The sequence below is a fragment of the Bicyclus anynana genome, chromosome 14 (assembly GCF_947172395.1).
Source record: "Bicyclus anynana chromosome 14, ilBicAnyn1.1, whole genome shotgun sequence".
NCBI lineage: Eukaryota > Metazoa > Arthropoda > Insecta > Lepidoptera > Nymphalidae > Bicyclus > Bicyclus anynana.
This window is the reverse complement of record NC_069096.1, coordinates 3605511-3615779: the sequence shown is the minus strand read 5'-3', so window position 1 is coordinate 3615779 and position 10269 is coordinate 3605511. Positions and strand designations below refer to the sequence as shown.

The 10269-nt window shown below is 36.7% G+C and overlaps 1 protein-coding gene across 4 annotated transcripts; it reads right to left on the bottom strand.

The window, feature by feature from the left end:
* Positions 1-1036: 1036 nt before the first annotated feature.
* On the bottom strand, positions 1037-10153 carry LOC112047275 (G-protein coupled receptor Mth2). 4 transcript variants are annotated; one of them, XM_052885363.1, is made up of 8 exons: positions 8257-10153; positions 6801-6975; positions 6055-6249; positions 4665-4743; positions 3749-3945; positions 2551-2704; positions 1711-1893; positions 1037-1493 (listed from the first exon to the last, which is right to left on the bottom strand). In XM_052885363.1, exons 1-8 carry the CDS (start codon positions 8257-8259, stop codon positions 1340-1342), a joined length of 1140 nt encoding a protein of 379 aa, XP_052741323.1. In that variant the 5' UTR covers positions 8260-10153; the 3' UTR covers positions 1037-1339. The 4 variants fall into 4 exon arrangements, with proteins under 4 accessions (XP_052741323.1, XP_052741325.1, XP_052741326.1 ...); XM_052885365.1 differs by having other exon boundaries at positions 8272-8557; XM_052885366.1 differs by lacking the exon at positions 8257-10153 and adding an exon at positions 7963-8184.
* Between the last annotated feature and the right edge of the window lie 116 nt (positions 10154-10269).

The window sequence follows — 10269 nt, the reverse complement described above, 5'->3', positions numbered from 1 at the left end:
AGGTCATAATATAAAGTCGATAACAGCTTGACGACGTAACTTTTGCAGCACGTGTACGTGCTGACATCCTAGTGATCTGTGCTGACATCTAAATTAACTTGTCTTGTCAAGCTGTTATCGACTGTTATGACTGTTATGAAATTGTTTCGCATCACTAATACAACTGTCAGTTGAAACGTCACAGGGATGAGGGATCATCATTCTGCGTGCGAAGAATAAACCAATACCCTATATTCAATGTACTCTATGCCATACACAAACGACAAAGTAGATGTCGCCTCCTTTAATTTAAGCAGAGATTAAAGAATAATACGCAGATAGAGCGCAAGGAACATGGCAGTGATGCAGTAATTCCAAATACAAACTCAAAAACTTATACATTCTCGAGTCAGTACTACGTAAGTAGTTGAAAATGGTTTACATCGACTTTGACGCGGACGAAGCTGCGGGCGTCCGCTAGTCTATATCTATACTTATAATAAATCTGTAGAGAGGTGATTACTGATGCCAAAAATGCAATCAGTCAAATTTTTGTCTGTCTGTCTTTCTGTCTGTCTGTCTGTCTGTATGTTCGTTATAGAAACAAAAACTACTTGACGGATTTTAACGAAACTTGGTACAATTATTCTTTATACTCCTGGACAGGTTAAAGTATACTTTTCATCACGCTACAATCCATAGGAGCAGAGCAGTGAAGGGAAATATTAGGAAAATGGGAAAATTCAACCCTCCCGCTGCGGGACATTTGAGTGCCCAAGCAACCCGTGGTCAGGGCTCCAGAGTGAGGAACCTCCTCACAATACGCGCCGTCTCAAGAATCACTGCCTTCTGTATCCGACTCTTGATCCAACAGTTAAGTGAAAGCTTCTTAAGGTGTTGGTCGAAGCTTTTCGCTATAAGAACATTGACTGAAACAACTATCGGAACAATAATAGTTGACTCAACATTCCACATGGAGGTAATCTCGTGAGCAAGGTCCAAGTATTTTGATACAGTTATTATTATAGCGTTAAAGTGTCACGAAAATAAAGACATATTCTCTATGCATATCATGTTTATTTATTTCCTTAAGACGAAAATTATTGGCCTAAATTTACCAGCCTAGGCTCCAGCCTACTTAGCCTGCTGGTTAATCCACCACTGTTAGTAATGGACTTGAATAAATGAAATCACAGACAGACACTTTTTTATTCACATTTATATGTATTTTACATTTAATATGTAGGTATTTTTGATTAATAGTAGGTAAGAAGGTTCATCAAGTAGCTACTCAAGACTTGTACTACCAATTTTTCAGTTCCGTAAACTATTGAAATTGAAATATGTAATTTTAATTGGACTAAACATTGGATTCTGGTAAAACCCTCGCAGTTTCCTTATTAATTAATTTCATTTGCGTATCGTTCGACCGATCGTCGGCCAATGAGGATTCCTGGGTGGTATCAGAGTTTATTTTTGCACTCTTGGATATGTAAGTCCGTTCTCGTCCAAACCTGCAATATATAATAATATTAGGTGGGTAGAGTTATAATTGTCCATTCATACTTTATTTTTAATTGTACAGAATACAGTCCTCATTCTCATAAACAGAATGCAGTCCTCGAATTATGCACACTCAATTTAAATACCTACATCATCATCCGATATACCTACATCATTATCCAATTTAATAGATATCGGATAGCAATGTAGGTGTAGGTAGGTATTTACCTTTGCTTGACAAGTTTGTAAACTCTTTGGTTGCACACAGTGATGATGAAGATGCCGACACCTAACATTATGTTGTACAGATCGGTGATGTACCACACGGGTGAATCGGACTTCATCGAGCTCACCACCTCCAGCACCCAGCTGATACCCATCACCAGCGATAGCCGAAGGAAAATTATCAAACTGTAAAGAATAACACATTGTATCAGTTGGCTGTATTAGATGGTAAAGCGCTCGGTTAGATTTTCTTGATTGGGTGAGCCTTTTTTTCACAATATGGCTTTGCAATACATTTAGCCAGTCATCAAAATCATTTTCAATAAATAATTTGCCATATTACGGCGAAAGTCTGTCATTGGCATCATCTGTCGTTGGCACCACGTTGGCACTAGTATTAGTGTTCTGTGCGTTGACAGTCATGCTTTATTAAGGCGAAGGCGATCTTACTAAATCTTTTCATAGAGTCCACCGAGAAAATCGAATTAATCACATATTATACAAAAAATATGGCGTTTCAAACAATAGTCATAAAGTGAATGTGCCGTGCCACCCGCTCGCGCTTTTTCAGTAAGTGTCACTCTGCACGCACGGTAGAGTTATTCCCGAAAAGCGGGACTGAGTCTATCCCGCGCAAGACTTTAAATTTTGTACCAAAAAACTACCAAAGTCGGGACGTCTGGCAACGCTGCTGGCTATGTACATTGTAGGTCGTTTATACGCAGCTTTAGTACAAAAGCTTTATGTTCCTATGGTAGGTTGGTTCTATCCATAGATTTACGAGTTGGTACCTTTGACACCTAATGTATTTAAGGTCGGTACAAATTACTAAAAATGACTTACCGATGTTTTATGTTATTGGGCGTTGAATTCATGCCCACACCACGGCAGGCGCGCTTCGTTTTCCAGATCAAATATCCCGTCATGCAAAAAAATACCCAGTTGGCGCCAATTAGAATTAGCATCGGGGTGTAAAGATAGTACAGCCGTTCATATTCTATATTTTAAAAGAAAAATTACATGTTACACATCGTAAAGTGTCCTTCGTCTTAAACCGAAATCCCACATAATGTACCTAATAACATTATAAAAAAAAACCGGACAAGTGCGAGTTGAACTCGCGTGACGAGTGTTCCGAATGATGTTATTCTATTATGTTTTTTAAAACTGACCTGAAATTTTACCTAATGATATAATTTTCAGGCTTATTTGTTTCGTTAGATATTTATTTAAACCTCTCGTCATCAACCCATATTCGGCTCACTGCTGAGCTCGAGTCTCCTCTCAGAATGAGAGGGGTTAGGCCAATAGTCCACCACGCTGGCCCAATGCGGATTGGCAGAATTCACACACGCAGAGAATTAAGGTAATTCTATATTACTGATATTTAATTTCTTAAAATGCACACAACTGAAAAGTTGGAGGTGCATGCCCCGGACCGGATTCGAACCCACACCCTCCGGAATCGGAGGCAGAGGTCATATCCACTGGGCTATCACGGCTCTGTTCACGGTTTATTTAAACCTACAATATTATTATTACAATTTATAGTATTTAACAAAACTTAAAGTTTTGATGATTAGGTTTTATAATAATATGCACAAGTTTTCCTGTAATCTATTCTCTGCGTGATCGAATCAGAAATGAGGAGATCACTGACATAGCTCAACGTGTCGTGAAGCTGAATTGACAATGGGCGGGCACATAGTTCGAAAAGACGATGGCCGTTGGGGTCCCAAGGTGCTGGAATGGCGGCCCCGCACTGGAAAGCGCAGTATTAGGCGGTTCCCCACCAAGTGGACTGACGACATCAAGCGAGTCGCAAGTATTCGCTGGATGCAGGCGGCTCAGTATCGTGATGTTTGGAAGTCGCTACAAAAGGCCTATGTCTTACAGTGGACATCCGTCGGCTGGCATGATGATGATGATGATGATGATGAGTTAGCCCGCTTCCCTTTAGACCGCGTCACTTAATATATGGTGAGGTCGCAGTCAATGGCTAGCTTGTTATTTAATTAAAAAACATAGTATACTTACTTACTTCCAAAGAAACATCTGTTAGCTATAATGTTGGGCTTTAGGAACCGTGGCTTGCTTCTAACATCAATGTAGTCCATATCTAAGCATATAAGTGCTGTCGCCATTAACAAAGGTGTGCCCCAAGCGTAAATGGAATATGCAATGAATTTTCGCCGGTACTCGCCCCTTTCTTCTCTGTAAGACCTTAATTGCTTCGATCTAGAAAAAAAAGGTTTGGATGAACAGACTTATTATTTTAAAATTTACTTAATGGCAGACTAATTCTCATCGTACGTATTGGACGGATCGCATCGAACGGATTTATATAAATATCTAACTCAACAGGTAATCTACAGTGTAAATTAATACGAGTATTAAGTTGATATTATTGATATTTTCATATTTTCTCTTTTATAGGTTAGGTACATTTACAATTTTTTTTGTGACATGACATGTTCCTTTTATAATTGAATATTACATATTTAAAATGTACACACTTAATAATATAATTATAAAATGTTTACTAATAAAATTGTAATGATGTAAATTTTAAATGATGAAATTTGTCATTTGAATAAATTTAATAACACATACTTAATAAATAAGATACATTTACCATTTACATCAACCTACCACCTGTATATTAATGTACGCATGTATTTGCAAATAAATAAATAAATTGATTGATTGATTGATTGATTGATTGATTGATTGATGCGATGCGTCCAATGAGCATCAGTCACCGCCTGCCATTAGTGACTTATCACGTTAAGCCCCGAGTCATATCAGGGAGACTGGGAGTGGGCATGAGCTTAAGTTACTTAATGTATTCCATTGAAAAATGGGTAAAACCCTTATTTTACATTGTTTGAATGTTTACATCGAGTTTCACGCGAAGTCGCGGGCGTCCGCTAGTCATAAATATAGATATTATGTACCTGAACTGTTTCCATATATCGTACGATAATATATTCATCCAGAAGAAGCTACCCAAAATGAAGAAGTAGAACAAAAAATCTGGAAAAAAAATTACCTATAGTACGATTATTAATTCCAGACAGTAAAATGGCAAGTACTGTCACTGAAATATCTTTGACATGACAATTTGGAGCCTTTCTGTTGATATCAAACAATCAAATACTAAGAAAACTTGATTTTATTGGTTTACTTGGACTTAATTCTTGAATTGATCTCTTTGGTTTTGCAACAAACATTACTTATTCTTAACATTAAGGTGAGGTTCCATTAATAATCTATGGACACTTCGCCTGAAGTCGCCGCCCAAGCTGTGGCACTTATTCAGGCCGGATACAGCCAAAGAAATGTGAGTGCTCAACTTAATTTGAGTCGATCTGCGGTCCGAAAAGTTTATCGGAGGTACCTAGAGATTGGTGGGTTTGTTCGTCGCCAAGAAAGGCCACGATCTCGGGTCACACCTGAATGGCAGGATCGATTCATCGTTACGACCAGCTTGAGAAATCGTTACCTCCATCGAGATGCAAAACTAACTTCGCGACTTTCACGGAGTATCTGTGAGCGCTCGAACTGTTCGGAGAAGGTTAAAAGAACGCGATATGGTACCACACAAGCCAGCTAATGGGCCCAAATTAACGCGAGCCCACCGATAAGCGCGCCTTCATTTCGCGCGCACTCATTTAAATCGGACTCAGCAAGATTGGAGCCGTGTACTCTTTTATGATGATATCTTCGGCATGTGAACATCATAGTTATGGACCGGCCAGCCAGAAGCCCAGACATGAACCCCATTGAGCACATGTGGGACGTAAAAAAACCTGTTAGGGCTCGTCAGCCCAGACGTTGCAGGAGTTGAAAACTGTCATAGAAAAGGAATGGGAGATGTTCCCTCAAAATTTCATAGAGCGGTTGAAAAACTCTATGCCTAATCATATGAGAGCTGTGGTAGATGCCCATAGAGGCAATACGCGTTATTAAATTAAACCTTTATTTGATAAAACATGTTTTTTATTCAAAAATCAATTGCCCTTATTAAGGCGCATATCCGACTTGTTAGGCGTAGCTCCATGTAGTGTGGTATTCTGAATTCAAATCTAAAACAATACGATCGAAAAAGATGGTAAAATGTATCAGGTTTAAAACTGCGTCAATAGTTTTTGTACAATCTAGCAATCATATTTCGGTAGGGGCCATCGAAACCTAAACTCTAAGGTGGGCCAATAGATGTGTCCAGAAGTTTATATACAATGTGTCAATGTTAACATTTTCTATCATTTTTTTTAAATAACACATGAGGTTATATATTTCTAATGCCGGATAGACCAAGAATACAAATGCTGATTGAGTACTTACTGGCTCCCAAACAAAAGCCTTCTGGTAACCCTTCAGAATAGTTTACGACGTGTATGATCACTGTGAGTGTGATGTGGGCGGCCATTTGGCTCGCAGCCAGTGACATTATTATCTTCCCGTAGAGGTTCCGCAGGGAGCTGAATACGGTGTATACGGCTAGAACCAGAGCCAGGAATATGCTAGATATGATGGCCGCTGAAAAAAAATCGATTGTCTTGTCGGTTTATGGACGTTAAATTTACGTCTGAAAACATTTATGAACTCTCTTCACAGCTCTCTTCTCTTCTCAGCAATAAAGTATGATTTCAAAGAAAAGCAACTGTTGAGTTTCTTGTAAACTCTTCTCAACAGATCTTGCTTTCCGAACCGGTGCTACTAAAAAGTCACTAATCAAACATATCTGTGACAAGTAAGTTTCTGAATCTTGATGTTTCAAAATTGCATATGTAAACTAAACCTACATACATAAATTATAACTATATCTTCAAAGTCCAATGCTAATGAAAAAAAAACTGGCCAAGTGCGTGTAAAGCCACGCGCAGTGTAGGGTTCTGTAGATTAATTTAGCACTTGAATCCCTTCTGTAATTCACAAAAATACCGATAACGATACCCCACACTATGGGATAGACGATGAAAAATTCATCCTCACTTTGTGGAGTGTTCAAATGTACGGAAGGAACCCTAAAAAGAGATTTTTTTACCTTACGTGTTTCGTTAAGTGTCAAAAAAATTTAATGTTCATACCTATACTTATTATTAATTCTCGTACTTGACTCGAGGAGGCTTTTTCGGCAATTGTCACTCTAAACACAATAGCATAGGTATTGTTTGTTTCTGAAGAGTCCACGCAAAAAGACTCCACCGAAAGAGGGTCTTGATAAGCATTATTTGTTATCAACTCAATTATCAACTGGCCGCTCTGAAAATAAAACACAAAATGACTTTTTGGCGATATTCTTGATGTTAAAAAAAATCATACATATAGCCGAACGTAGAACCTCCTCTTTTGGAAGTCGGTTAATGAGGTAGCGTGGTAGGCAGTTTAGCAAACCTACGTAAAGTTTTTTGACGGCCTCCGTGGCGCAGTGATCTGCGCGGTAGATTTACAAAACGGAGATCCTGGGTTCGATCCCCGGCTGGGCCGATTGAGATTTTCTTAATTGGTCCAGGTCTGGCTGGTGGGAGGCTTCGGCCGTGGCTAGTTACCATCCTACCGACTAAGACGTACCGCCAAGCGATTTAGCGTTCCGGTACGATGTCGTGTAGAAACCGAAAAGGGGTGTGGATTTTCATCCTCCTCCTAGTTGAAGTTAGCCCGTCAGGTGAGATTGTAGTCAAGGGCTAACTTATAAAGAATAAAAAAAAAGTACTACCTACTATAGGTAATAGTATTTACCAATATTTACATTCTCGTACCTACATATCATCATTATCATCATGTCAGCCGATGGACGTCCACTGCAGGACATAGGCCTTTTGTAGGGACTTCCAAATATCACGATGACTTCCAAACATCTGCGCTTTCTAGTGCGGGGTCGCCATTCCAGCACCATGGACCCCAACGGCCATCGGCTCTTGGGGTGCAAACTATGTGCCCCGCCCAATTTCACTTCAGCTTCGCGACACGTTGAGCTATGTCTGCGTGTGTGAAGTCTGCCAATCCGCATTGGGCCAACGTGGTGGACTATTTGCGTAACCCCTCTCATTCTGAGAGGTGACTCGAGCTCAACAGTGAGCCAAATATGGGTTAATAATGATGATGACGATGATATTTTGTTTAATCATGGGTTAATAACATAAAATATTATTTGTGTATCCAAAGTTTCCTTATTTCATTTTATTTTTCACGTAGGTATTAATTAAAAGTAGGCACATATAATCAGAAGGACAAAATTCATGTATTTACCCATTGATAAACAGGAATGTTTAATTTCCTTAACAATTATGGGATTTTTAGCCATCGAGTTCGATATCGAATAGGTAGGGTGACATGGTAAACAGTCAACCATAAAAATTTAAACATTTATAAATCCACCATACGTGAATTTAATTAAGAACTTTTGATATTAGATAAAAACAAATTTATCAAATTTGTGTTTGGCATATTTTTTTCAATTTAATTTCAGTACCACTTCTTATAGCTAATAATTTGTTTATATATTTGTAGTCTCCAGAAACAATCACATAAAACAAGCTATACCATTTTTTTCCTTACATGGCAAAAAAGGTAAACAAAGATCCGTCGTCACGACATTCACATATTTCTCACAAACCGTCCGTTTAAACTAAATCATTTATAAACACATCACTTCATTTAACGCGCACACCGCGAATTACATAAAAACTGCTTGTAATTAACTATTATATCACATTTATTTCACTAAAAACGAAATCACAACAAGTTTTATTTCTACAGATTAACGAAAATGTTGCGAATTTGACATTTCGTAATGCTAGATTGTCTATGAATTGAAGAGACGAGAAAGATACATGAAATTATAACTTGTCGATAATTATGTACATATTTTTTAATTTTAATATTTATGTCCTTTGTGGCTTATGAATAAAATAAATGTGTATCTTTATTAACACAGCACCAAAGAATATATTATACTCCATGGAGAAGAAGTAAATCTACATACATGAAAACGTTGGACATAGCAGCGACATTATTTCCGCATACGAATATTTTTTCATAAAGTCAGTGGCAATTTTAAATGGAGATTTTTGATTTTAAAATAGTTGAAGGACCTAATTGAGAAAAAGCAAATAATAATTTAAAAAAATATATACAACCGACTTCAAAATATTAACGTACCCACGAAATTAAAAAAGGGAAAAATAATATCATTATATTTTCTGCCAAGCCAGTGTATTCAATCTATTAATTCAAGGTGTACCCTATCGTAAAGATTTTTGTTTCTCAGACGTTATTTTTGTCTGTCATGTGTTTTTTTCAGTAACGACCTTAGTCAACATCAGACGGGCTTGGCAGCGACTTCAAAATGATCAATAAGTAGAAAATATAATAATGTTATCTTTCCCTTATTAGTTTCGTGGGTACATTAACATTTTGAAGTCGGTTGTATTTTTTCATAATATTTTTTTTTTATATTTTTAATATACCTAATAAATAAATCAATCCATATGAAATTCAACCTAAAATCCACCCATCTGAAAGTCGGAATTTTCGGTTAGTTATATTATTGTTAGTCATACACTACTCAGCAATCAGTAATAATATAACAACCAAACAACAAATAAATAACAAGACTAACAATTGCAAACGAAACAAATAAGTAATGATGATATGGAACAAACATTGACACGACCTCACTGTGAGCATGGAAGCGACAATGTGGCACTTTTTGCTCGCAGTAAACTCATCCTAAACCAAACTTAACCGATCGCGGCGCGAGTGCTCCCGAATGTTTGTAATTATATAGCACGATCAAAAATTATTAAAAAACCGATAAACCGATTCTTCAACCACTTGCAAAATTTTTAAATTAAGAATAAAGAAAACAATACACAAATACGACTTGAATATTATGATTGCTGGATCAGAAAAATAAATAAAAGATTTGAAATACTAATGGAAAAAAATTTATTACTTTTGTTTCGCAACATGGTGAGATTTTTATTTTTCTGGTATACGTAAATCGTGATAGTCAGAGTTATTAGGATATTATATAAAGAAGTTTGAGAGATAATGATGTACAAGGGGCCGAAACTTTAGTACAAAGGTTTTTGAATATATGACATTATGCGGTAATAAATTTAGTAGGTTCTAGAGCTAGAAAAATGTTACGAATTATAATTAGAGACAGACAGTAAGTGTACATTAATTCCAATTATGTTCTACATAGTCATTTGGACTAGTGGTGTATAACCAAGGTAAAAAAAGAAAGAAATAATAATCTTTAATTCAATAGAAAAATATTTTTGTCGCTTTTTTGTTTTTCTCAATTGTTTTCTTCAACAATTTAAAAATTAAAAATTTCCATTATAAATTGCCACTGACTTTATTTCAAAAATATTCGTATGCGGAAATAATGTCGCTACTATATCCAACAAAATGAAATGAAATGTTAATGTTTTTTAACTTATGTATCTTTTGTATCTTTTGTAATTTTTAAAAATGTAAACTGTAAAATTTTTGTAATTTATGTACTTGGAAATAAAGGCTATATTATTATTATTATTATTATTA